Consider the following 27,859-nt stretch of genomic DNA (forward strand, 5'->3'; position numbering starts at 1 on the left):
AATTCCCCCGCAGGCAGTTTCTGTAGTCAGTGGATCAAGCCAACACATCTCAAATACAGCTCAGCTCATCTAAATACAGTGTTCAGGACATGGACAATCACATGCACTGTCTGGGCCCCAATTTCTGCCCAGTGACCAAAATGGAGCCTGGAGAGACTAATTTTGAGTTAATGCCTCGTTCTCACAAGTCTAAAGTTAGGCAAAATAAATCTGATCTTTATTGTAGGATAAAAATGTATTTTCTTCTTTTCATGTCTCTTATTAGACTCCTCCAAAGGATGAGTTTGTAGTTATTGATGTGCAACCAGTGAGAAGCAACATCCCGGAGGCAAAACCTTCTGTGCTAGGAAGGAGGACAAACAAGGAGAAAAAAGAGCTCCCGCCGTGGCGTTCTTCAGACAGGCATCCTACAGACACCATCCGATTCAACTACCTCGACAACTACGATCCCATCGAGCAGGCTAGGCAGGCGTAAGAGTCTCTTCCCTTTTGTCTGTGATAACAGAGTATGTCCATGTCCTTTGCAAGCTCCCTCTGCCTGTGCTCCAAGCTGCCTGGAAGCGTTTTAGTTCACCAGCCTGGTTGCAAACCCAAGCTAGCACGCAGTGCTGCCCTTTTCCCTTTTCTCTTATTGATCTTGGTCCTCTTGTAGTCGCAGCTGCATTAGTTTTGTGTCCTTTCGGCGCAGAGCATTTGCAGAGCTTGTTAGTGTCTGCCTATAAAACAGGCTGTAACCCCTGGGGAAATCACACGGCTTAACGGGAAGAATCAGGACAACAGTTTGTTCAAGAATTTTTAAACAAAGCTGCAAGGATGGGAGGAATATGCAGTTCCTGCACAGAAGAGGAAGAATGAATTAATTGTGGTAAAATATAATTGTGTTAGTTCAAGGATCTTCTGGCTGAAAAGAGATTTAGATGTTTAAAAGGGGTGCAGGTAAAAGAGTATGCATGTGTGTATATATCCTATATAATATTTAAGTAATGAGTAGTGTTTGTGTCTACACTGCATGGGGTAGACTTCCCATATCCATCAGTTCTTAGGCTCCCAGAATTACCTGGCAAAAGAAAGGCTTTTCTGACCCAAAGCATAACTTTGCACGTTCACTTGTGTTCAGGCCATCCCATGGTTTCCTTTGGCACATCTGGTGGAAGATATTTTCAGAATCTCAGGTTTGTGGTCGGATTTCTGTGTGTTAACAAGCACTGGCAGCAGCAATAGCAAGGAGGCTGTGGGAGTTGTCTGCGTGCAGGATTTGGCCCATTTCTCATTCAAGTCTTTGCCACCTCTCATTTTTTCATGGCCATGCTCACAGCAGTTACCTCAGTTCAGCTGATGTGTAGTAACTCATGAAATTGTGGTAAAGTTATCATAAATCTGAGCCGGGTTTAGAGGTGATGGATTAGCTTGACCATTGCCTCCTTCCCGTGTGAGTCCCCGTGAGAAGGGCTGCCCAGATTCTCACCCAACCAAAAGTGCAGCGAGGAGGACATTCCTCTTCACCGTGCCAACAAAAACCTTGGGAACGAATTAATCCACAGCAAAAGTATCCGGACTGTACAGTAAGTAAATAACCGATAGAGCTGAGATTAGCCCTGTGCACAGGAACAATCGAGCCCTGAATTACCCCAGCCTGCTGAGTATTTGGCTCAGCAGCAGCGCACTTGCACGGGTTCTTTCTCAATGCGATTAACTTTGCCGGACCCACCGCTCCTCCGGGGTGTTCCACAAAGTTCCCAGTGCCTGAGCTAAAGCCTTTTATGAATCATTTTTTAATCCGCGTCCCCTGGTCCTCGGATACTGCAGCACTTCAAAGAGCATTCCAGTTTCCACCTCACCCTCTTTCTGTGGTATGTTTCCAAATTCTAGTGCCATTTTAGGTAGGGTTCTTTGAGGCGTTGAACTAAATATTTTGCCCAAATGCCTCTTGTTGCAAATGATGGTGCTGGCGTTATTTTTCAGCTGTGCTAAGTGTTTCCACGTCGCTTTTTCCAAGGGCGTATGTGAGGTCTGGGGCTCCCTGGCGCTGGTCGTGGCTGAGCATCAAAAAAGGGACAGCCCCTGTTCGAAGCGTTTAAAAGTCACTTTTTCCAGCACGGGGCTGCAGATGCAGCTGACGACCATATGCAAATGATTGATTTGCTAATGATACAGTAAGCACGCCGACTGTTTTCTTCTCCTAAGTGAGATTTGAGCTTCTACCCATGCATGCAGTGGAGAATATTTTAATGCCTGGTGATCTAGCAAATCTGGCGTTTATCCATAATTACCGGGGATTATCGCAAGGAGAAAAAAAAAAAGAATTCTACGAGATTTACTTGTTTATCGAGGATCTCCCTTTAATATCACTTAAGCTGAAAGTAATTGCTAGTGTGTAGCCTTGTCTGTAATGACTCTCATTCAGCAGTACGGGTGTGCCGTTCCAGGTGCTGACCCAGCTACCTGAAGACATTCTGGTGCTTCTTTTCTGTGGTCTGCAGCCCTTTCCCAGACGTCCTTCCACTAAATCTCTGTGTCCTCCATCCTTTACCTTCAGGCAGCAGCCTGGGGACCCCATGGCGTGTCGCAATGCCAGGCTTGTGCTGTCCCCAAGCGTGGGCATCTGCTGGAGGTGACAGTGGCCACTAAGGGGCAGCTTGGGCACCTCTTGGCTGCCTGGCAGTGGCAACGTGGTCAGCGTGCCCCTCTGTGGTGCCAGGCTTGGTTCTAGATTGCGGAAGGCAATGCTCCGTGAGTATCTAGTCGCCTGAACGAGGGAGCGTAACGCAAGCTGAGCCACCTTACTGCAGCCTGCAGGCTCAGGCAGACCCTGCCTGACCAGTGTACAGGGTTGTAAAGCAGAACAGAGAGGCGAGATAAAAATCTCTGCCCCCCTAGGCTGTGTGAGGTGTAGTTATTGTTCAGATTAGACGAATTCTTGGAGCTCAAGGGCATAACATCCACTCTTCATGTAAAGTGAATGTCAGAAGTAGTGAAATCTATGTAAAATGAGATTCCTAAAACAATAGGGTTGATTTCCCATAATATAGGGTTTTGCAGTGGTAGTCTGGGAGAGGAAATGACTTTTGCTGCAGTTTGAATGCACACAGGCAGGAGCTATTATTTTCTTGAGGCAGGTCACAAGCATGCATAAAAAGACACAGCAGAAGCAGCAGAAAAGCAGCAGACAGCCAACGTGACGGCCAAGAGAGAAGGACAAGAGGGAGCTTTTGCTGGCCTGCAGGTTGGCAGGAGAGCAATGAGCAAACAAACCATTCTTTCCATTTGAGTTCTGCCATGTGGAGGAAAAAGGGACTTGTCGAAAATTCCTTGTGAACAAACACGATTACATCAAAGGCATACCTGACGCCATCATCAAAGCAGTGTGTGAGACTAGTCACTGGCTACTTCTTTGGATCAAAGTTAATCTGCCTAATGTCAGGTTGAATTTTGCAGAATTTAAGAGGTAATTTTTTTTTTTTTTTTCTCCTGGCTTCTGAAACTGGCTGAAATCTCTGAGCCGGACATCTCTCTATGCTTGCTTTCTGGTCCAAAGAGAGGAGAGAGCTCTCCTGTTCATCATAACAGGGTGTCCGACAGCCAAAATGCTGTCATTTCAATGGCAGGGTCGCCATCTGTTTCTTTGTTGATCTTTACAGAGGAATCATTAGCGGCAAGCTCCCTTCCTCAGCAATATCAGAACTACTCCGCTGTGAATCCGTGGCAGAGAACTTGGCCTTGCTTAGCCAAAGTGAAACACGGGAGGCGTACCGAGCTATGCTCAATTTTCAATTTTGCAAGAGAGTGAAGTCAAAGGAAGTCCTAAAAGACGTGACACAAAATATGTGCTTTGGCACATAAGACCTCAAATGTGTTCTTTGGCTTTTAAGACCATAATCGGGCGTTTACCTTTGAAAAACAAATAAATAGATTTCTGTAGAGCATTGGGGTGAGGGCTTGGCCTGGCCAGTGCTGGTCTCACATCACTGGGAAGAAGAAATACTGCTGGGTAGTGCCGGAAGGACAGCAGAATGGGCTTAATTTGCAATCTGGATGATAATTGAATCTTGTTCGGATGGATTTTTTTTGCTGCTTGCTCTGAAAGGCATTGAGCTCGTACTATAAAAACAAAACAACACTCAGGAGCTACTTTGAAGGAGCTGGGACAGCAATCTTGGAGGATGTTCGCTGAAAGTTTATTTGCTTTAGATGGGGAAGTGTGGGAAAAGCTTCAGAGTCACTGAGCAGTGAAATTAAGCACAGCGATGAGCAGATGCGTGGTCGAGGGAGTGGCGAGGAGCTAGAGGAGAGATACAGACGGGTAGAATTACAAATTGCCTGGAAGGGTTTATCAAAATCACTCGGCAGAATTATAGCAGCGGCTTTCAGTGTTGCTGCACGTATGCGAGCAATTTATCATGAAGGTGAATTCTTTTAGGTCTGTTTTGTTCTCAGCCTGAACTGCCCAGGTTCAACACAAACAGAATCGAGACCAGCAAGGATGGATTTGTCTCTTCAGGAGCACAGAGCAATATTGTGAAGGTGAAGTGAAGCGTTTTTATCTGTGCCATGGGACCAAGTTATAAAACTCCCTCTGGGACCCCAACCTACCTAAAAAGGACCAGGAGGGGGGTTTCTTTCCGGCCGTGCACGTACGGTTCTGCTGGAAGGCATCTGGTGGTGTGCCGCTCGGTGCTGATAAATCAAAAAGCCCTGCCTCCCACTTTATCATGACTAATGAATGCTGCTTCGAGCCCGGTGCTGGACCCTCGCCAAGATTGTGTCCTTGTGCCTCAAGAAAGAGCCCTGCTCCTCCTCGTGACAGCAGCTCGACCAAAAGGAAATCTCCTTCCCCCCCTCCTGCAACCAGCCCTGGCTCCTAGGAGCCAGCATTAATTCAGTCGGATAATTTATGGGCATAGGCCGGCTCTAAAAACAGTTGCATATTGTACTGGAGTGTTTACCCAACGAGAAAATAATTACGTTCAGTAATTGTTCCGTCAGCAGCCTAGGCCCAGTTGCTGACAAAAAGGGGCTGGTTTGCGTGCGAAGGGCACGCTGTCTCACCGCTCTTCTGAATCCTCACGCCTGCCTCTTGCTTTTCATGGCTCTGAATAGCCAGCCCGCTCCTCTCTTGTGGGAATGTAAAACCTTAGGCTCGTGGGAATTTAAAACATTCCTTGAGAGAGAAAAGTGGGGTGAGAAACACCAAGTTCAGAGCTGGGAGTGAGACCTGGAGTTCCCAGCTCAGCTCTGACGCCGTCTTCCTTTGCAGGGCTGACAAACTCATCCTCACTGCTTATTTTCCTTTTTTTCCTGACCTGGGAGTGAGATCGTGGTGAGGACCTGCTGCAGAGGGATGCTCTGCCACCACGGGCATGGACGTTAGAATACAGCAGTAGAGCTCAATGTCTTAATTTACGACCAGAAGCTCAGGTTTGACAGGTGATTGGTATTTTATCTCCGCATAAATAGGTCATTTTTCCAGTTTTCTGAGTGAACAGGCTCATGCCAATGCTGTCACTGGACTCTAAAAATGGAGTCAGAGCCTCTTCTTTACCTCTTCCAGTGCTCCCAGTTGTAACAGGGAGAGATCATTCCATGTGCTAACTCCTTCTGGCAAGGCACTGTTTCTATCTAAAGTTGAGCAGATTATTCTCTATAATAATATTTTGGGTTGAATTTTCTCTCTTGGCTGTTAGTGAAGTGTTTGTCAAGAGATGGTAATTTTCCTCAATTTGCTATTTGAAATAATTTGTCTGGTTCATCTTTGTGGCTCTTGATCTGCAGCTGGTCTGGGACTGGTGAACAGCAGACACGTAGTGGTGTTGGCTGCTTGAGAGGACATGCATGTGATGTGGTGTGGCCCTATGTTTTTTAGGATGTTTTGCTTTTAGAGTCTGCTTCCACCCTGTAAAATTATATATATATATATTTTTCACAATGTGCCTTTTAGCTTGCTTTCCAGGAGCCCAGAGATGCTGGTGATGGAGCTGGGAGACGAACCCAGAGAGCACAGAGTCACTGCTTTAAATTTACTACTTCTGTAAAGTTACCTGTGATATGCAGAGTTTGAATGTGGAAGGGGAACAAACACCGTCCAAGCAAACCTGAGCTCCTGAAAAAATTTTCTCTTAGTACTAATTTTACTCCTGATATTGAAATAACGTGACAACTGGCCATAATCCGGTGTACTTCACTTAATTTTCACACTCTGGAATATTCCTGTTCTATCAGTTAATTATATTAACTTTAATAATAGCTCCAAATAAATTGATATACATATACAAGAAAAAATATTTGGCTGAAAAACGATGAATAACTTGAGAGGCAGTCCTCTAACCTTATGGACTTAGCTGAAAATTCTAAAAATGATTTAGTGAAACTTCCCTTTCTGTGAATTCCCTTAAGCTGATGTAACAGTTTCTGTGGATTTAGCTTAAATCCATAAGTCTCAAGCTAAGGACATGCATTTGAGTGCTGTGAAGTTATCATAACTTTAAAAAAAAAGCAAGTTACCACTCTTCCCTGAGCCACAACTGATTGTGTGCTCTTGGTCTGCTCCAGGTACAAGATAAAATGTATTAGCTTAAGCCATGTCTTTTTGGGTGGCATATCATAAGGGATTTTCTTCTTCTCAACCCCAGGGAACCAACTCCAGAGCACTTGTTAATACTATTCGGTTTTGCTCTGCAGGAGAAAGAAAGGAGGAGGAGAGACCCCAGACCTCAGCCGGCAGGCAGCTGAGAAAAAAAAGCGAGCAGGTCGTGGATCTAATAAGCTCCGGAAGGCAAAATCACTGGTAAGTATCACCGGCTTGTAATTATATCAGCTGGGGTCCAGTGTCAGTTACACCCAGGAATATTTTAGCTCAGGGCATTTGCTGAACTTCGCTAACTGCAAAACTTTGCTCCGATAGAGGCATAAGGAGGACACAAAGCATACCATGTCTGGCTGCTCCAGGGGCAATGTCTCGCTGCAGCCTAGACACAGTCCATCTGCTTTCGGTGGGAAAAAAGAGACAGCAACTGTCTGTGTGCAGGCAGTGATCTGGTTATCTGCTCCTCCCTCGCTTTGCTTGCTGCCCGGTATCCTGACAACCAGTTTCCATGCCCTACAAAGCCCTGGATCGGTTACGACGCTCACATCTTTCCCCAGAGCTGCTCTTCTGTGCTCGCGACTTTTGATTGCTGCAGTCTGAAGTTAGTTTATGCTTTGTTCATTGGGCTGAGCCTGAGCAAGCAGCCCGAAGGTCTTAACACTGAGGATTCATTGTGCTCGTTGCGGGTAAAATAGGGCATCCTCACATGAAAGGAGTCTGGGGAAGTCAGGCTTCCAGAAAGCGTCATGGGCCTAAGCTTTTGTAGATATGGCAGCAAATAGCTGCCAGAAGAAAGATGTGCTCACAAGCGTATCGGGGGTTTTTGCAGACCTGGAAGCATGTTTCCCAAGCGATGAAAGCCAAGGGAACGCATGTGAGTTGAGCTAAAGAAGGTTTACATAAAAGAGAGGCATTGTCTCCTGAGATTGAGAGGCATTCTCCTGACCCAAATACTGCTAGGAAAGGGATTCAGCCGGTGTTAAAGAACAGAAAATATAATTAAAGTTATTCAGCCTGTGTCTTACAGCTTCCATTCTCCAATAGCTTCCTCTGTAGCCCTTAGATCAGAGGGCCCTTACAGAGTTTCATTCCACCATGGCTTCTCATTTCAAATTTAAAGCTGTTTTATTGTCAGTACAGAAGTGAAAGAATCTTAGTTCAGGGTAGAAAGAGATGATTTTCTTTGATTTCTTTGATTTTCTTTCCTTAGAGTTTGGGAACTTGTAAGTTATTTAACCCACAGCCCCCATTCAGGAGGGCACCTAGTCTCATTCCCAACATCAGGTCCAAACCCTCCCGCATAAAGCCAGTGGGAGTTTTTTAGGCCAGTTAGGACAGCCTAACCCAGGGTTAAGTGAGCTCCATGTCTTTATTTTGTGCAACCTTGGAAGCACTGGCTTCTTTTTGTGTTAAAAATCTGGCGTAGTCTGTGCTGCATCACTCCTTCCTAGACCTATACATTGAAAATACACTTGTATTTGCTTTGAGTTTAGAACTGTGCAAATTTCAGCACAAGGGCCGTGTTTCTTATCCTCCATGTAATCACAAAGTATAATCCTGCTGTTACGCTGGCCATTAATGATTACAACACTACAGGACAATCAAAGTTAGGTTTCAGTAGGCTGATGCATAGAAGAATATGTATAACTCACTGGGAATCATCCAAAATTAATTGCCATTCATTATTAGGGTAGCACTGGAGAATCTTGTTGAAATGAAGACCTGTGAAAAGTCTCTTACTTAATCAATTCCAAGTAAGGCAGCTTAATACTCAAATCTTTTAGTAAATCCTTGGAAGAAGAATAGAATACGATGAAAGAATAAGCGCCCCAAGCAAGCAAACATCAAGTCAAATTAAAATGAAGCTCTTAAATAGATCAATGATTCCAGGGTAGAAAGTAGATGAGAATAAAGTATATTACAGCTGACAATGAAGATGTAAAAGGGCTATTATATGGAGCTCTAAGCTCGGGAGACTAAACAACAATGCACCAAAATAGAAGAAACGTGTAATTAAGGTGATGACCTGACTCCTGGAATTACCTCCACTGGCTCCAGGTTTGCATATGGTGAATGAAGTCTCCTCCTGGTAAACTTGTGGGGTTTTGGAGTTTATTAGTAATCATGGAAACAGTAGCAGAAAATGTGACCAGACTCACACTTCATTTACAATAAATTAAAGTAAATTATCTAAATTACCTTAAATGGTGCATTACAATAAAATGAGTTAATTAGGTGTCTGAATGAAGGGCCACTTTCATACGAATGTCCATGCACCTCCCCATCTCCACAGTGGGATGGGAACGCCTGCTCTGTCCTTACGCAGGGAAATGCCTTACACTACAGGTAAGTACAGTTTCATTGTTAATTATCTCTTTAAGCACTTTTTTGGATCGAGGTTTTGAGGCTCGTCTGTACCACCTTGATGCTTCCATTGCCTTCAGCAGCTGCTGTCCCAGTATCGTACAAAGGAAAGTGAAGAATGCTGTGGGTTCAGTGACTCATTTGGGCTTTTAGCAGGCCAGGCATGAAGCACATGGCTGTGTTTTGGGCCACTGTTTCATCCCTCCTGTTCCTTCTGGCACGGAGCTGTGCTGCCCTGCTGTGATTCCTCGGTTCTGACCCCAAAGGTCCCTTCACAGGTGTCACTGCTGCCACGTCAGTGTTCTTTACCCAGGCTCTCTTCCCTGAAGGACTTCCGATAAAGAGTTTTCTGCAGCTCTCAGCAAAAGAGGCAGCTTGATGGCACATCCCCTTCAAATGTCAAAATTCACAGACACTTTACGAGGAAGGTAAAAATCCAGCAGGTTGATGCTTTTGACAGCTTTGCAAATGACTGCAATGTCAGCAATTAGGGGCTGGTTTTGCCTTTCAGCCTGCCTGCTTGGTTCTGTTGGAGACACTGCTCCACCCTCACAGCTGTTCTTGAATTACTGACTTATTTTTAGTGCATACTAAATAACATTTTTTTTTGACAGGATCAGTCATTCTTGCCTCACTGCCTAAGGTAATAAGATTGCAGCATTTGAAGTGAGGAATAAATTATCCTATGACATATAGAGAGGGAGTTGGTGTTTTGAGGATGGATCACATCTATATTCTGTGTGGGTATATCCCACATGAAGATCCAGAGCTCTTGGCAATGCAACACGATCCAGTCCAGTGTACATTTATACCACCTTTATTCTGCAAACCTGATTTTGGAATTTACTGATTCATCCAAGAAATCCTGTAGAACTACGTGGGACTACCCCTGAGAGTGAAAATAGCTCAGTATAATGTCTGGAATTCAAACCCAGCTTGTATATGTCACTCTAATTTTAAAGGCATAGCCTGGCTTTGATACTCTACCCATCTGTCCCTATAAACTCTAAAACTGAACCACCAAAGACACAGGAGCCGAAAAGCAAGGTATGGTCAGATATGGACTGCTTCTGTGGTGTTGTGCTTTCCTCACTAGGACAGAAAAGCTGCAGCTGCTTATATTACACCACCTCTCTGTTACACATCAACTACTGCTAAGAACCTGGCATATTTTAGCCAGTTGCATAATCCCTGGCCTTTCCTTAGGCCGATCTTCAGAAGTTGCTGGGTTGCTTATTTATTACTAGACAATTAGACACGAAGCACCATATATCTGCCCCTGCTGCCAGTTCAAATAATGGAAAGGGGAAAGAGGTGGGCAGGAACTGCAGAACAGCATCAACTTTTCTGCACAACCATTTCACTGTGGACTCTAGTTTCACAGCAGACTATCTGCCCATATTGCTTTTTAATGAGTTTCTATGTCGCTGTCTGGTTTTGGTGGTGTTTGTTCACTATTATTACCAAATAATTTGCTGCGGTTAAAAAAAGCCAGAGCTGTTGGTATGCACAACCTGTGCTTTTTTGGATATTTGGGATCTTTTTCAAGGAAAAAGCAGTCACTGTGTCATTAAGATTTTATTTTTGCTGAACTTCTGCATATTAAAATGCTTATTGAACAGTATTTTAAAACAAACTTTATCCTTTACACTGCGAGAATTCAAACTGTGAGAAAGCAAGACTGGGATCAGCCACAGCCGTATGCACAGGGGAGATTTTGTGCATTAAGATACGAGTTAATGTTGAGGACCAATTAACGTGGGTTTAGCTCTGCTAGCATCAATTCCTAATTGGATCTTTTTGTCCTTAAGGTAAGCTTTTAACAGAACACAGGTCACTGCAGGAAGATATGCTTGTCTCATCGTTATGAGTAGCATTTATAGATTCAAGTTTTCAAGCCTCCAACATTTTCAGTCCCTCTGAGACTGTTAGGATAATACGACACTTATTGCCTTCTCTTCCTAGCTGTCACTTACTGCAGATCTCGAGCCTGTTCCCAAACCACCGGTCCGTCCCAGCTGGGCCACTCACCAGTCAGCTGGGAACCTGCCCCCTAAAGCAGCAGCAAAGACCCTGGCCCAGAGCTCCCAGTGGAACGCCGGGATTCGACCAGCGCCTGTTCGAGCTCCAAAGCCACGTGAGAGAGGAAAGAAAGGCTTCACAAGGACGAACGCCAGGTCTACACGTTAGTATGCCGCCCTGTCCTGGGCAGAAGCTGATTTCAGAGATCGCTGATAGCCAGATTTTGTGCACGGAGGGAAAGAGATGGTGCTGGCAGTACATTGCTGTAGGTGAAGGAGGAGGCAGTCATTTTGGGTGGGGGGATCCAGCTGATGGTGATTTGCTGCCTCAGAAGAGAACATATGGCTAAAATCTTCTCGCTTCATACCTAGCACTTGCTAGACCCACCTTCTGTCATGATATTGAACACTGGCATGGGCTTCACGTGGGTTTCACTCACTAATATTCAGTGGTAGAATAAGAGATCTTAGAGCGTAAGTGGCAGCAGGGCTCAGCCCAAAGTCCACGAGCTCTGCCAGGCCCTGGACAGATGCCAGGAGGAACTGGTACTGAGCATTCAGAAAATTAGGGGGTAAAGCAAATCAACTGCAGGGAGACAACAGCTGAGAAAACAGCTGATCTGTGAGTGCCTTCCAAAAATAAGGAGGCAGACTGACACCATCAATTTTTTTTTTTTTTTTTTTTTTTTTTGCCATTTCAGTCCAGGGTTTCCTAGATTCAATGTAGATTCTCGATGCTATTCCTCCAGACCTCACCTCTTGATACACCCAGCATGTCTCTAAGGCCCTCAGTGCCTGCAGCCCGCTGGGAAAGCATTTGGTATCTTTCAGAAGCACACAGATTTTTGCAGATTTTGGTAAAAGTCCTCTTAGTTCACAAGGGCTTTGTCCACGTATGGGCTGCAGGCTGAACCCTGGTGATTTTTAATTGCACAAGGGTAGTGGATAAAGAACCTGGAGTGAACAAAGGGAAAGACACCTCTGATGTGAAACTGTTTAGGATTTTCAAAGAGAACATAGGAGTAGAATAAGAGGGTAGCTCTTATTTCCCCACCTAGGGTAAAGATGATGGAGCAAGTGCATCACCTATAGCCCCCATGAGGGGGCAACTCCTTCTGTGGCAGATGAAAGAAGGGATTTAAACACAGATAAGGGCACTGGGATGACTGTGATGAGGCCCAAGGAAAACATTTGAAGACTGTTCCACGTAGGAAGCTGCACAAAAATGTATCCTGGTTAGAAAAGCCAAGAGAGGAAAGCATCAAGATGAGGGTAGAAGGTTTCAGTCCCTCCTAAGAAGTTTCCACCACAAAGTTCCTCTTATCTAGGGCCCTCATCCTGACGTAGCACCGCATGGACAGAGCCTGAGGAAGGCTCCACATGGGACTGGGGCCAAGTCATGAAGAGTTATGCGTAGGCTCTGGGCTTGGCTGCATTATTGGTTGTTCCAGTCAGTCCAGGGAATTTCTGCTGGTCTGGCAGCGCCGCTGTGGCCTCCCAGGAATGCGGTGCTCGGCTCCCACCGGGAGGCACTGGGAAGTGTGTTTCTGCAGCCTCTTACGCCTGTGAAGCGATCTGCAACTGCTAAGATGTGGTTTGGGGCTGTCAGAGAGGATGTGGGGGATGGAGTGAGGGGAGCTCCTGCGGGGAAGTGGCTACCCAGTGGCTACGAGCGAGTCCAGGTGGGTGGAGAAGGGAGCGTGCAGGGATGTGCAGCATCCTGCCTGACCTCTGCTGCATTCAGCGTCTTCTCCATAAGAAATTTTAAAACTGTGCAGGAGGGAAATGCTTCAGACAGCAGGGAACAGGTGCTTGGATAAACACGTGAGCCACCTACCACCGCTGTTGCTGTAGCATGGAAACTACCAAGGTAAATTACCCCTGATGGATTGCATTTGGATTAGGGGCAATTTGCTAGGCAAAGCTACGTATTTTTTGTATCAGAGAGGGAGACAAATCAGGTCTCAATTCCTCAGTGACCTCTCCAGGGCCTTGTGATCTCTGCCAGGCTTTTCCCAAGGTAAGCTTACCAGCTTTAGCTAGTGCTCCATGGGCCATGTTTGCAGATTGTCAGAAAGGTGGGCAGGAGAAGTAAAGATGTTTTGACACGATTATTTTCTCTGTAATGAATTAATGAAGGGAAACAAACCATTCAATCCAGATTTGTAAAAGTATTTGAGGTACTAAATACCTATATATTCAGAATGTGAAATCTCTGGCTAAATTAATCTGTCTGATTCTCATGTTTTGTTTTGTTTTGTTTTGTTTTTTCACCTTCATCTAGCATCTCCTCTGTTTGAGGCTCAGCCCTGGCGTATTCCTCCGTCAACCCAAGGATCTGATACAGAGTAAGGGAGGATCCAGAGTATCTTTCATCTTAGCAGAACAGAAGCTTATCTGACTGGCGTTGGGGAAACAACAGCAATGTTGCCTGAGTCACAGGCTGTGCCTGGTGAAGAACAGCTGCTTTTGAGTCCTTTGCAAGGACCCAGTTTTATTTTTTTTCAGCTCTTGCTAGAAAAGACTTTCTTCATTGACCTCACCGTGTAAAGAAATGAGCATGAAGGTCCTGCATCCATTCTCACTTTGGCTGTCCAAAAGAAAACTTAACTGCCTTGCAGCCAGCTTAGATAGCGAGGTGCTGGAGCAATGACTTTGTATTTTTTGGGAAATTCAGCAGCTGGTGCAATGACTCCTTCCTGCCTTTGGATCTCCAGGTGGGATCTCCTGTTTCCAAGCTGGATTCAGAATGTTTTCCTGGTGTGTTTCTCAGCCTGGTTTCCTGTTGCTGCTGCTCCTGAACTGGTGCTATATCCTCTTTTTCTTCTGGGTACGTCATCTCTGCAGAGTTCACCAAAACTTTTGACCATGCAGAGAAAACCCTTGTGCAGATCCCTGCTGTGGTTTCTGGACCTCAAGGGTGCTGAGCTTGCTTGTGTGTCACTCAGACACCTCGGGGCACATCCCACAGCCTGAGCTGCTCTGTGATGCTTTCCCAGTGAATGATGGAAGTTGCCCTGCCTGTGGGCAGTGAGGGGCTTGTGGAAAACAAAGTAAAACTACCAGACAGCTGGGTGATGTAAACTGTATCCCCCCTACACAGGGAGTGGTTTACCACCAAGGTTACTGTGATCCTTCAGCTTTAACCTACAGCCCCTGCCAAATCAGCTGGACTGTGAAGGAGGCACCACAGCATTCGAGGGAAAAGCCTTTAACAAGTGGAAAAAAGGAAGCTCAGGGAGAATGCTTGAAGAAAAGCCTTGTTAGTGCTGTACTGAAGGCAGAATTTCTTCCTCTTGTTAAGCAAGGCAAGTCCATCCTGTCAATCATGTTAGTGAGAACGTGTTAGTGAGAACGAAATCAAATCCCACACTCTGGATTACAGCATTGCACATGACTCCTGTGGGAAGCTGACACTAGTTTAATTATTTAAGGGAATGTAAATCATGAGCTTTTATTTGTCTTTTCTACAATTAAGGAAGTATCCAGTAAAATGTAAGGAATAGCAGTTTCTAAGGGTAAGGGGACTGAATGCACAGCAACTGCAACTCATTGCCTTATCTTATCCCAGACTGGGATAAAGCTAGAACTTCCCATACACTAGGATGAGCCATGGTACACCCATGAATTAATTCTCTGATTGACAAGGATTAGGAGAAGCCTTCCACTCCGTGAGCAGATTATTCTGTACTGTGTCACTTGAGGATTTCAAGAATTTTGGCACAAGAGACACGGACATTGGACATTGTCAAGACCAGGCACTGGGCACAACACACCACGGATCTGAACTGAAGGGACAGATTCTGCCAGCAAATTCTGCCCCTTGGGTACTTGCTGAAACACTACATAAATCCCAGCTCCTGAGCAGTGTTTAGGTAACTCAGTGCATCTCCCTCTCCCTGTTTTTGTCCTTTCATTTTTCTAGCTGCTCTGTTTGCTTTGAAAAGGCAGCTCATCTCAACCAAAATAACGGCCTGAGAGCTTGATAAGTCTAAGCAGGTCACCTCTGAAATGATTAGCTGAAATGGGAACTTGCAGGTGGCAATTATCTCTTACATCATCAATTACGCAAGAGACTGACTAATTTCAATTAAGAAAGCTAACTTCTGGGCATCTGAAATCAGGTAGGGTAAATCCCACCCAAAACGCTCATTGACATCCATTCCTTGGTATGGCAAATCTCTCCTCACAAACCTCTTCCCACAGAAAATCGAGTTAAATGGATTGCTTCGTGGATGTTTTGGCTTCTGAAGTCCAAACTGTTGCTCCAGCTTCCTTTTTGTCCGAGGCACTGCGTAGTTTCCCGGGCAGCAGTTCAGTGCTAGGTCTTTGTACCAAACAGCAAGTGGCTATGCTAGGAAATGATGTAAATCTGCATCAATGGCTTTTCTTTTCTATTACTCACTGGAAGGGTAATGTTCCCAGGGTCTGCCTAGGCTTGGAGCTGAGTGCTCAGGCATTACTGCAGATGCTGTGTCTTTGCTGCAGCAAACCAAGCAGCTTGAGTGCTCATTGTACATCTTAAGGCTTAGGCTTCTCCAATTTACAATGCTTTTGTATTTATGATGCCACGAAATAATGAAGAGCAACATTGTCAAGGAAACTGCCGAGCCAAGCAGTCAATCCGTGAAGTAACAGCAGACCTGTAAAATGCCTTGATGTAACTTCTACCAATTATAGTATTAGAATAAAACACATGCACTTGCAACACACCTTATAAACATTCCTGAGGTTGCAGAATAGGTCAGAATCTGAAACAGAAAGAGAGGGAGAGACACACTCCCAGCCATCTGCCTCTGCCTCTGCGCTGCTGGCTGGCCTCAGGCAAGCTGTATCACCTTCCGCGCCCTGGGCTGCTGATCTGCACGGGCAGATGGTTATTTACCCACCTTATAACACGCCTCGAGATGTGTGGATAAGAAATTGCTACACAACTACAGAGGGAGGTTGTTATGCCTGCGCCGTTCCTTGTAGATGCTCATTTCCCTGCACTGCTTGGTATTTCCAGATCCTGTACAACTCTGATTAGCCGTAGCGTTTGATTAAAGAAATGAAAGTACCTTTTAAACCCCACAGGCCAATGAATCAGCACTGCTGCATCTGAATTCCACCAGTACAAGCAAGATCAGAATGTGAGCCCTAGGCTACAGCCCTGCTCAGATGTGGTGAACAAACCCAAACATGCCAGCCTCCTCTTACCCAAGGTTTACCATCCACTTCTGCCAAAATCTCCACCTGAATTTACCTCATGTTCCTTGCTGGGAGCAACGGCAGAGTTTGGTACTGTAGTTTGGCTTTTTAGCCCGAATGAAGCTTTCCTAATTATTGTTCTTCTGAGTTAAAGACAGAGCCTTGTTTGGGAGAAGGACTACGCGTAGCTGAAGACGATAGGAGCTGCAGGTGGGAGCACAGTTAGATTAAAACCAAGGATTTTTGGAGACATCCAACTCGTGTGGCAGCCCGAGAAGGAAGATGAGCAAACGTGACTGCTGCCGGGGAAGTGAGAGCAGAGAGCTGAGTCCCAGCAGCACCACGAGGGTTGTAACAGGTTAAGAGACAGCTAGAGAAAGCACGGAGACCTTGCGGCAAATGGAAAGTAGCTGATGATAGTAGCTAAGCGTAAGATAAAAAGTTGCTGTAATAGGTGGATGAAGCTGATAACAGGGGGAGAGCACAGCTCAGCTCACGTAACAAAGGGACGGGGAGGTGAGCAGTCAGTGTGTAGGGCTGTGTTGGTGGGCGTATGTGCTAAGAGAGAGGAGAGGGGTATGAAAATCAGCTTGAAATCAATTGCTTTGTCCCAGCTGGCACGCTTGCACTGCCTTACCGTGTGTCTAGCACAGACATCCTACCTCTCATGTGCTCGTGTCCTCTTTTAGGGGATGAACTCAAACAACAGACACATCCCAGGCCTCCTCCAGATGGGTGCACCCCAAATAATTCAGGATAACGAACTGCTTTCATGTCCCAAACAGCCTAAAGCGTGGACTGGGCAAGCAGACAAACTCTGCCAGTACAATCGCATCTGAAATATCTCCTGGTGTGCAGCAGCTGCTGCAGTAGGTCTGAGAAAGGTGATGGCAGGAGGTGCACGCCTGGATAGATGCTTTCTAACCATTTGCGCAGCCCATATCCTGAGCACAACCACTCTCCAAACCACTCATAAATTGCTGGTTGGCACAGGATGCCTGGGAGACCCCCTGGGAGGTAAAACCACTGGTACAGACAGGTCCGGGCATCGCAGGGCACTCCCAGCACAACTGGGGGAAGGAAACTGAATTTGGCTCTCCAAAAAGGCCTGAAGGCACCAAGAGAGCGGAGCAACGGGAGCAGATGGTCTGAGCTGCGTTTTCAACCTGTTCCATCCTGGGATCTTGCTTTGAACGGGCAGGAGGCTGCCAAACCCACCACGGGGAGGGCAGGATGGTCTCACACACATACACTCTGCTACAATCTGCCTGCAAGACTGCGCACGCTGACCTGCGGCACCAGGGCAGGCTCTGCTTGCTACAGAAACCAACCCACGCAGTGCTAAGAGCCGACCCGCAGCAGTTTCCACGTGCCCTCATTTCTTCCTGCCGTTCTTGGTGCCTCTTCAGTCCCCAGATGTGCACCAGTTGTGAGCGTGATGCCGAAAATCTTCAGGTCAGCCCCGAATCACAAGATTTTCAAATAAAGATTTTTACCAACCCATAAATCACAACTGCCAGCGTCTTTCTCTCCTCATTTTTTTTCCCCTTTTTTTTTTCTCTTAGGTGGCCTGTTTCTTGCTGCCTGTTCCCTCCTTCTCTGCAAAACTCTTTTCTTTGCTCAGCAGCAGGTTCCCCTAACTCACAGAGGGATCCTCCAGAACCTGCTGGCTGAGCAGGAGGCCGTGGGCAAGGAGATGCAGGAGTTTAGGAAGAAATTCTTTATTGTGAGGGTGCTGAGGTACTGAACAGGCTGCCCCTGGAGCTGTGGGTGCCCCATCCCTGGCAATGCCCAAGGCCAGGCTGGATGGGGCTGGGGGCAGCCTGGGCTGCTGTGAGGTGTCCCTGCCCATGGCAGGGGGCTGGAACTATTTGGTTTTTAAGGTTCCTGCCAACCCAAACCATTCTTGTCACCACCAAACCCTGTCCCCAAGCACCACGTCCAACCTCTCCTCGAACACCCCCAGGGACGGGGACTCCACCACCTCCCTGGGCAACCCGTCCCAAGGCCTGACTGCTCTTTCTGAGCAGAAATGTCTCCTCATTTCCAACCTGAACCTCCCCTGGCACAACCTGAGGCCATTCCCTCTGTTATTTGTGATTTGTTATTTGTGATCAGAGCAATATTATTCGCCCATCTACAAGAAGGGCCGGAGGGCTGACCCGGGGAACTACAGGCCGGTCAGTTTGACCTCAGTACCAGGGAAGCTCATGGAGCAGATCCTCTTGGGAGTCATCATGCGGCACTTGAAGGGCAAGCAGGCGATCAGGCCCAGTCAGCATGGGTTTATGGAAGGCAGATCCTGCTTGACGAACCTGATCTCCTTCTACGACAAAGTGACGCGCTGGGTGGACGAGGGAAAGGCTGTGGATGTGGTCTACCTTGACTTCAGCAAGGCTTTTGACACCGTCTCCCACAGCATTCTCCTCAAGAAACTGGCTGCTCATGGCTTGGACTGGCGTATGCTTTGTTGGGTTAGAAACTGGCTGGATAGCCGGGCCCAAAGAGTTGTGGTAAATGGAGTCAAGTCCAGTTGGAGGCCAGTCTCTAGTGGCGTCCCCCAGGGCTCAGTGCTGGGGCCGGTCCTCTTTAACATCTTCATCAATGATCTGGACAACGGCATTGAGTGCACCCTCAGTAAGTTCGCAGATGACACCAAGCTAGGTGCGTGTGTCGATCTGCTCGAGGGTAGGAAGGCTCTGCAGGAGGATCTGGATAGGCTGCACCGATGGGCTGAGGTCAACTGCATGAAGTTCAACAAGGCCAAGTGCCGGGTCCTGCACCTGGGGCGCAATAACCCCAAGCAGAGCTACAGGCTGGGAGACGAGTGGTTGGAGAGCTGCCAGGCAGAGAAGGACCTGGGAGTGATGGTGGACAGTCGGCTGAATATGAGCCAGCAGTGTGCTCAGGTGGCCAAGAAGGCCAACGGCATCCTGGCTTGTATCAGAAACACTGTGACCAGCAGGGCTAGGGAGGTGATCGTCCCCCTGTACTCGGCTGTGGTGAGGCCGCACCTCGAGTACTGTGTTCAGTTTTGGGCCCCTCGCTACAAGAAGGACATCGAGGTGCTTGAGCGGGTCCAAAGAAGGGCGACGAAGCTGGTGAGGGGCCTGGAGAACAAGTCCTATGAGGAGCGGCTGAAGGAGCTGGGCTTGTTCAGCCTGCAGAAGAGGAGGCTCAGGGGCGACCTTATCGCTCTCTACAGATACCTTAAAGGAGGCTGTAGAGAGGTGGGGGTTGGCCTGTTCTCCCATGTGCCTGGTGACAGGATGAGGGGGAATGGGCTAAAGTTGTGCCAGGGGAGTTTTAGGTTAGATGTTAGGAAGAGCTTCTTTACTGAAAGGGTTGTGAGGCACTGGAACGGGCTGCCCAGGGAGGTGGTGGAGTCACCATCCCTGGAAGTCTTCAAAAGACGTTTAGATGTAGAGCTTAGGGATATGGTTTAGTGGGGACTGTTAGTGTTAGGTTAGAGGTTGGACTCGATGATCTTGAGGTTTCTTCCAACCTAGAAATTCTGTGATTCTGTGATTCTGTGATCTCCGATGTCTTTCCCAACCCTAAAAACTCCCCAATTCTCTGATAAACTCCTCCCCTGGTGCCCCACAGGCCTCCTGCCTCCCCCCTGCCCGACCCGCGCCGCTCCTCCTGCTCACAGAGAGACTTGGGGCTTTTGGTCAGATTTGAACATTTTCTTTATTATCGGGATTTGGCGTTTAAATGCTTTGCTACCACCTAGCGCCGGAGGGGAGAAGGGGCCGGGGGGGAGCCAGGGCCTGGCGGCTCTGGGGGCAAGCGGCTGTGGTGCGGCTTGTGGGGGGGGGGCATTCGGGCACCTGAAATTTCACCCAAAACCACAAAAATATCAACAAAACTGAGTGAAATGTGACGAAAACAAAACGAAATGTGAATAAAAGGGAGGAAAATTTCCTTCGAAAATCAAAACGCTTTACGGCAGCGCTGCCGGCCGGGCGACGCTTTCGCGACCGGGCGGCCTCGCTTGGTGGCAGCGGCTGGGGCCGTGAGGGAGCCATGGGGCGGCGGCGGGCAGGTACCGGGGGTGTCCTTATCGGTGTCGTTATCGGTTTTGGTATCGTTATCGGGATCGGGATCGGTCAGATCGGGCCGCCCGGGGAGCTGCGGGTCCCCCCCTGGCAGCGCCCAAGGCCGGGCTGGATGGGGCTGGGGGCAGCCGGGGCTGGGGGCTGGGGTTGTGCCTATGGGAAGGGGCTGGGATTTGATGAAATTTTAAGGCCCTTTCTGACCCAAAATCACTCCACAGTTTTGTGAACGCCTCCCCGGTGCTGTGCTTGGGTTGGGTCAGCTCTGCCCAGTTTGGTGCCTGGTTAAAACACCAGGCACCGACACTTTCTGGTGTAAAGTGAACTTCACAACCTAAAATAAGCACCTTTGGGGTCAGATCGCGTAATAGCAATGTTTCTCTTCTCCTAAAGCTGGTATGGAATAAATATAAACAAAAAATCCAGTGTGCACAACGCAGACCCTCAGTGAGGCCCTCAGGGGGGAAGCTCCAATGTTATTTGCATTGAACCCCCTGCGTGTGTCTGAGGAGCAGAGGTTATGGGGTTATCTCCTCAAAAAGTTATCTTATGTCAAAGATTATTATCTTATTAAGGGTTATTATCCTTTGGGGTTATGCCTGGCTGCTTCGCTGTCCCCCAGAGGATGTGTTTTGGTCCTTGCCACGTGTGCTGGCAGCATCAGATTAACCTGCTGATGGCGTTGAGCTTCCACTGACTGTTTGTGGCTGTTGTGCGCATCACTTTGATGGAAGACCATAGAGATTGTCCTAAAAGCCAAAAAAAATGATGATAGGAGGCAATGAGTGTCACTTGCTGCCAGTCAGGAGTGATGCGCAGTGGCAAAATGTCCTTTGGAGGGAACAGTGCCCTGAAATGGTGGGGAATATGAAAAATGAGGCACCCGGATTGTCACAGGTGACAAAGCAGTGGGTATACACGGGGTTTGTTTTGTTCCTGTTTCAGGAGATCTCAGCCATGCGGAACTGATGATGATGACAATAGCTGACATCATAAAACAACTAATTGAAGCTCACGAGCAGGGAAAAGACGTGAATCTGAACAAGTAAGTCACTGTGGGATGACACTGAGGAACTGGTCCACCAGTGTTGATCATGACCTGTACAGTCGTTTGTGTTTGGCCTTTAGTTTACAAAGTTTTATTTTCACAGCCTACTGTCATTTCTCTTGCCATAACCATCATAGAATCATCACAGAATGGCTCGGGTTGGAAGGGACCTCAGAGACCACCCAGTTCCAGCCCCCCTGCCATGGGCAGGGCCACCTCCCTCTAGATCAGGTTGCTCAAAGCCACATCCAACCTGACCTTGAACACCTCCTGTGAGAAATATCTTTGGTTCTCACAATGGGGCATCCCCAACCTCTCTGGGCAACCCGTGCCAGTGCCTCACTGCCCTCTGAGTGAAGAATTTCCTCCTAACCTCTAATCTATATTTCCCCTCTTTTCGTTTAAAACTATTCTCCCTTGTTCTGTTGTTACCTGATGGAGTAAAGAGTCCCTTTCCATCTTTTTTATAAGCTCATCTTTTTTATAAGTACTGTCAGGGAAAATAGAGATTAATTTATAGATCACGTTTACATCAGACATTTTAACAGCATGCTATGAATGAAGTCGCTGTTTACAGAAACTTCTTCCTTCTTTACCTTTCTGGAATAATAAAAACTGAAAAACTGAACTTCTCCCAGTGTATTTCAGTTACATATATAATTGTAAACATTGTGCTGATGCTGGAAATAATTTGTATAAATGTTTTAGAAATGAACTGAGAGCTTGCATACATAGATTCATCGGATGGAAGTCTTAGGAAAAGACTTAAATCACTGGAAATGGGTGAGACAGCCTCTGGGCACCTCTGACAATGTTTTGGCAAAACCACATTTAGAAGTAAAACATACAGAAACTCAAAACACTGGCAGTTGTTGCTTGTTGACTTTATTTGGAGTTTATTTTCTGTACCTTAAATACCCAGAGCAGCTGTTGCAAGGAATTACTGAGTAATTCTTAAATAAGGTACCTGGAAAGGCAAATGGGGTGAACCCCTCAAGCTGAACCGAAGCAGTGTGATGGAGCTGCTGTGGGAATGAGTACAAAAGTCCGGATGGGGTCATGAATTGGAGGTATTTCTGCTTTCAGGCTGAAAACCAAGACTTCAGCCAAGTATGGGCTCTCGGCGCAGCCACGTCTGGTCGACATCATCGCTGCCGTTCCGCCGCAGTACCGCAAGGTGCTGGTGCCGAAGCTGAAGGCCAAGCCCATAAGGACTGCGAGCGGGGTAAGCACGTCGTCGTTCTCTCCATCCACCACCGTCCTCCCCTTGCTCTCATTGATAATTTATCATGGATTTAGTTATTTTCAAAGAGGAGGACATTCAGTGTCCAGAAGCTTCAATGCAGATGTGCTGGCTGCACTGCCAGGTTCCAGGTTGTCTTCTCTGACGTGCCTGCAGGGCTGTTATTTGCAAAACATTTGGGGGAAGAGAAAGAAGTGTAGAGGGTTTGTTGCAGGGTAGCATATCTAGCTTTTTAATTGCTGTTAGAAACACTGCAGCTGAATCTGCAGGCCCTCTTGGTGAACAAAGGGGAAATGTTAGAATTTAACATGTTTTTTGAAAAGGTGTTTCAAGCTGAAAATGATGATAAAGGTATTGGTGGCATTCAGCTGTGTTTTTTTAAGCTTCCCTACTGTATATATAGCATGCTTAAACCAAAAAAAAAGCACACACCAACAAACCAACCACCAGAAACCAAGATCCCAGAAGTGTTCAGTTTTTGTAACTATAAAAAAAAATCTTAATTTTGTTACTTTCTTTTTTTCTGGCTGTAGAATGTTTCGTTAAACTCTTATTCCAAGCAAAATCTCTGAAAACTGGCAATGTGCTTTCCAAGGTGGGAGCCCCAAAGCAGTAAACATTAGAAAATCTTCAGTGTATATCTCTTCTTCCCCTTACTCTCGTGAAAGGGGAAGGTGGCATCTTGTGTTGAGCCTACATTTGATGTGTGAAGAGCTGCATGAGACCAGCCTGGAAAAAAGACTCAGCTCAGGTGGAGGGAGGAAGCTATTTTTATTTTCTTTCTTTTATGTCTTTTTGTTTCTCTTCGGCTCCCCCTTTTCATCTTCCAGATGGTGTTCAGGGTGTTTATTGGCACATTCTCACCCTTGCACTGTCTTAGATGTGTGCTAGCTGGTCCTGGTGAATACCTGTGTGCCAGTCAGCGTGACTTTTTGGCAGGGTGGTTAATCAGATTCGATAGGACACCTGGGTCTTTCTAGCTCACTGCCAGTTTATTCTGAATTGCAAAAATAATAATAGGATCCCTGTTTCTTGATACGTTTGTTGTCTTCGTTTTCTCAAGAGTTAACGCACAGATATTTGAGGTGGCAGACTAAGCAGAAAACATCTTTAAATAGTGTCTTGCAGATGCACATTTTTACATAGCCATCCAAGATGCGTTTTATTTTTGTAACTTCAGAAGCAATTACTGTAATTTCTCTCTGCTGTAATTCTGCTTATTACAGATTGCTGTCGTGGCCGTGATGTGTAAACCACACAGGTGTCCACACATTAACTTTACGGGCAACATATGTGTGTAAGTATGACTCAGGTGACCTAAAAGAGGGCTCTTTTCCAATATTATTTATATAATTTTGTATAAATTTCAGCAGCACTGTGTTAGGGACAGACTACTTTTCTGCACAAGTGCAGAGTTGCAGATTGCCAATACTTGCACATTACGCTACAAATTCTACTTGTTTGCAGTTCTTCTTTAAGCAGAAAACCTTCTTCTTTGATGGGTTAAACCCCACTTACCTCAGTAAATAGAAACTTTTGTGAATACAGTAATTAGGAGAATATATTAATGATCAGATACAAGTTGTATTACTGGCATGGTGCATGCACGTGTTGTGCATGTGAGAGTAGACTGGGTACGTAACAAGACAGCAGAAGACAATTGCAGAAAAGAAGGAGGGCTCAATCTAAAAAGTTTGAAAACTGCTGAACTGAAACCCACCTGAGGAGGTGCAGGTGTTGTCTACGAAAAACTTGCTTGGTGTTGGCTCTGCCCGGCTCTGGAACGAAATGAGAGCACAGATGGGAAGCCTCTAGCTGCCAAGAGCTTGCGGTATTAAGGGAATAGCTTCTGAGTTTTATTTTAATTGAGAAAGCCAAGCTCAGTTTACCTTGAAGTATATTGCTTCTGTTTGCTTTAAGAGTCTGAGCTCCTGAAATCTCATGCTTTTTGTTTTCCCTGAGCATATCAGCTCATCTATTTAAAAACATCACTCCTCTTCTCCACCTTGTCACATCGGACACATCAGCCTGTTTCTCTACCAGCTGCCTAGCGGAGCGAGCTGGCTCCATGCTTGTTTTTGGAGGAGCAGCTATTGTGTTTGAGATGTTCCAGGTAATTATGTACATGAAATCTCTTCAATTGGATTGCACAACTTTCGCCAGCCAGTTAATTTGGCCATGGTAATTTGGTAATTAATTTTATAATGGTGACAGATGATTTGGGTTGAGCTTGCAGGGCAGGCGATGAGGAAGCCAATCAGTTATGCAGGGAACAAAATGTGTCCTCTGATTTGAGAGAGATGGCATTATCTTAGTCTCTGTACATTGAAGATCTGCACCGTAACACTGTGCTGACTGCTCCTTTACCACGTTCAGTGCATGCAGCTCGAGCCAACGGCTGCCAACCTCCCCTGTCAGGTCATATTTGAACACACAGTGACTGTAGGTTGGCCATTAACCCTCAGAAGAAAGCTGAGGGTACTGCAGAATAAATTTGTATTCCATTAAATCACTGTCTGCCATGTACCAGTCCTCTCCTCGCTAGCAGTCATGCTGGGATAGCTGCAGGTCCTGCTGTGTCAAAGAATGAGCTCCAAACCAGCCTCTAGGTGCAGGAATTGTCATTTAACACCAGCCATACAGTTAACCAACGTAGATGGACTGTGTTCTTCTCAAATAGTCCTAGAATGCTGCTTAAAATGCAAGTATTTATTAAATAGCATTTTCCTAAGTTCAGAAGACAAACGTAGGTAAGCTTTATCACCATCAAGACGGTTAAATTCAATAAACACATGGAAAATAAATGCAGATTGTGTAACTGGACGATGTCCATATTTTGTCTTTCCTTGCCAAGCAAAAAATATTTTGCATCAGAGACAATTTTTTGGACGGAACTTTTTGAAAAGCGTTGAAACTGTTTATGGCTGTAAAATTTCTACAGTCTAATTATCAGCATGTAACAATCAGTCCAGAACTGTAGGGCAGCTCCCTACAATAATGCCATGTTCCAGAACTATGTTCACAGTTTGTTTTGCCTCTGTTTAGTCTTGTCAAGTTGTTTAATGTTGTAATTTGACAGATCTGAGTTGTTTTTTGACTTCTTTTTCATTAAAATCAAGTGATCTGTTTTGCAGTTCTCTGTGTACGTAGCATTTGTACGTGTATAGCCTCAGTTCCTCTCGGTGTTAACGGATATCAGAGAACTCTGACCAGTTGTGAGCCAGCTTTAGTCCTGGTAGCATTAAGGTGCCATGGTGGTTGAGCCAGTAAGGGCTTCCTCTTGTGGATTTCTCTTTTTGTGGATTTGTATTTGTGGATTTGAGAGCTCTCCAATGCCCGGAGAGCTGCTGATGTGCTGCTGTGGTCAGGTTGGGTGGAATTTGTGTGCCCCTGCCTCTCTGATGAGGGATGGAGGAGTCAGAGCGGTGTTTGCTCAACCTGCACCCTCTTCTATATCCATAACTTGGGCAGATTAATTGTTGCAATTGCATGATTTTGATGCCTGTTTTCTGTCTTTTGATATTTGCAGGTACTGCCCAGGTGGGCCTGATTCTGACTTCGAGTATTCAACGCAGTCTTACACTGGATATGAGGTATTAATTACTTCTCTCTGCCATAAAGCATCCCCTACACCCTGTAAGATCGGATTTGGCTGCTCTTTAATTCTACAAATTCGCCCATGCTGCAAGAATAAGAAACAAAAGCAGACTTAGCAAATTCTGAGATCCAAAGCAGCTCAACTAGAAGAAATTCTAGTTGAATTCTTCTGATTTATTTTTTTTTGTAGCAGTTGTTTCTTTTTCCTCACCTTGCAGCTGTTCATAGTGTTACACGTGTAATTCCCTGGGATTCTGAGCAGGACAAGCGCAGCTTCTGTGCTGGGGCTGCACGACCTGCTGGTGTGGGAGCAGCTGTTAATTTGAATTTCCAGCTGTGGAAAGTGATGAGTGAGTAAGAGCAGGTGAAGGTGACATTGCTGATTCCCAGAGGACGCTGCTGCATGCACTTTGTTTAAATGAATACTGGCTGCAAGAGTTATCAATCTGTGTCAAAATTTTCCTAACTAAACAGTCCAGAGCAACATTGATGTCTACATCTTCTCAGGAAGGGTTTCAGGGAAGGGTACAAAGAAGACAGAGCTGTACCCCTCCTCAAGCTGCCCACTGGAAGGATGAGAGGCAACAGGCACGCCTCAGAACATGGAAAATTGTCACTTACTGTAAGAAAAGAATGTTAAACGTGAGGGCCATCGAACGCTTCAGTAGGGGTACAGAGAGGTTTTGGCTTCTCAGTCCTCAGAGAGACTCAAATATTGACAGGACAGTGACCTGAGCATCGTGCTCAAGCTGGACCTGCTTTCAGTCCTGCCCAACCTGCAGGAAAAAAGCCCCTTATTTACTTGTTAGTGCCTCTGATATTACAGCCATGCCCTTAGGATATCCTGGTCTCAGAGCATGTCTCTGCATCTGCAGTGATATCTCACTAAATACATATCACAGAAATAGCTCCCTCGCGTCTGCTGACAGCATAACAGCAGCAGATCTCACTGTGACTGAATTATTGTCACTACTTTTCACAAAAAACTCATGGCCATTGCACCGATGTAAAGTAGCAAAACAAGGTAAAATGCATTCCAGATTAATTTGGTCAATGGTGAGGTGACATCCTTTTCATGGGGATAAAAATATATATATAATAAATATAATAATATATTTATATAGCAATATAAAAAGTAATTTGGGGGTTTCAAATGAAAGACTACATTATCTTAAAGAATATTTGAAGTTTAAACTGAGCTCTACAGGATGCTCCTTGGTAACTTGTGCAAGTCAAGAGAAACTAAAATGAAGAGGGCAGAAAAAAGTGGAATTTTGAAAAACATTTCTTTAGTGTTTTTTTGCAGTGTTTTTATTCTGAATCTTCAGAGATTCTTGTTCTTTTTCTCATGTTGCCATCTCAGTGGGCTAAAAATGTTTTTTCTTTTTGTTATTTTTACAAAATTAAGAAGCCAAATTAAATTTACAAGTAGATGAGCTCTCTAGTTGTGAGTTTGAAGACTTCAGGGTCGAGTTTTTATAAAAATAAAGCACCCATTTCAGTGCTAAAAATTGACTTTTGTTCTTTTTCACTGTCTTTAATTGTGTTAACTGTTTTTTTTACATCTCTTTGTGTTTTTTAGCCAACATCCATGAGGGCCATTCGGGCTAGGTATGACCCCTATCTCCAGACAAGACACAGAGTGGAACAGGTAGAGTGGAAGGGGTGTGTTGTGTTTGTGATGCAAATAATATTGATTTAAATTGCCTGAACTGGTGAAACTGGGGAGTGGAAGGGGTTGTGGTGAGCAGCACCGAG

General features: G+C 45.9%; 2 protein-coding genes across 10 annotated transcripts in view; both read left to right on the plus strand.

The window, feature by feature from the left end:
* FBXO16 (F-box protein 16) overlaps nt 1-17,668 on the plus strand; it is a 38,573-nt gene extending 20,905 nt beyond the window's left edge. For all 6 annotated transcript variants that reach the window (XM_072036585.1, XM_072036587.1, XM_038177597.2 and 3 more), the window contains 4 exons: nt 266-471; nt 6,676-6,781; nt 10,910-11,129; nt 13,250-17,668. In XM_072036585.1, the coding sequence (XP_071892686.1) occupies nt 266-471; nt 6,676-6,781; nt 10,910-11,129; nt 13,250-13,317 (600 nt within the window). In that variant the 3' untranslated portion in view covers nt 13,318-17,668. The remainder of the gene's footprint in view (nt 1-265; nt 472-6,675; nt 6,782-10,909; nt 11,130-13,249) is intronic.
* Nucleotides 17,669-20,048: 2,380 nt separating this feature from the next.
* ELP3 (elongator acetyltransferase complex subunit 3) overlaps nt 20,049-27,859 on the plus strand; it is an 88,259-nt gene continuing 80,448 nt past the window's right edge. For 3 of the 4 annotated variants that reach the window (XR_011808626.1, XM_072036589.1, XM_072036590.1), the window contains exons 1-6: nt 20,049-20,203; nt 21,159-21,258; nt 22,348-22,486; nt 23,731-23,801; nt 26,034-26,097; nt 27,684-27,752. Coding sequence is in view for 3 of the 4 variants with exons in the window: in XM_072036589.1 (XP_071892690.1) it covers nt 20,185-20,203; nt 21,159-21,258; nt 22,348-22,486; nt 23,731-23,801; nt 26,034-26,097; nt 27,684-27,752 (462 nt within the window). In the remaining variant the exon portion in view is untranslated. The remainder of the gene's footprint in view (nt 20,204-21,158; nt 21,259-22,347; nt 22,487-23,730; nt 23,802-26,033; nt 26,098-27,683; nt 27,753-27,859) is intronic. The other variant, XM_027455442.3, reaches the window with a different exon arrangement.

This window comes from Anas platyrhynchos, chromosome 3, assembly GCF_047663525.1.
Source record: "Anas platyrhynchos isolate ZD024472 breed Pekin duck chromosome 3, IASCAAS_PekinDuck_T2T, whole genome shotgun sequence".
In the NCBI taxonomy this organism is placed as follows: domain Eukaryota; kingdom Metazoa; phylum Chordata; class Aves; order Anseriformes; family Anatidae; genus Anas; species Anas platyrhynchos.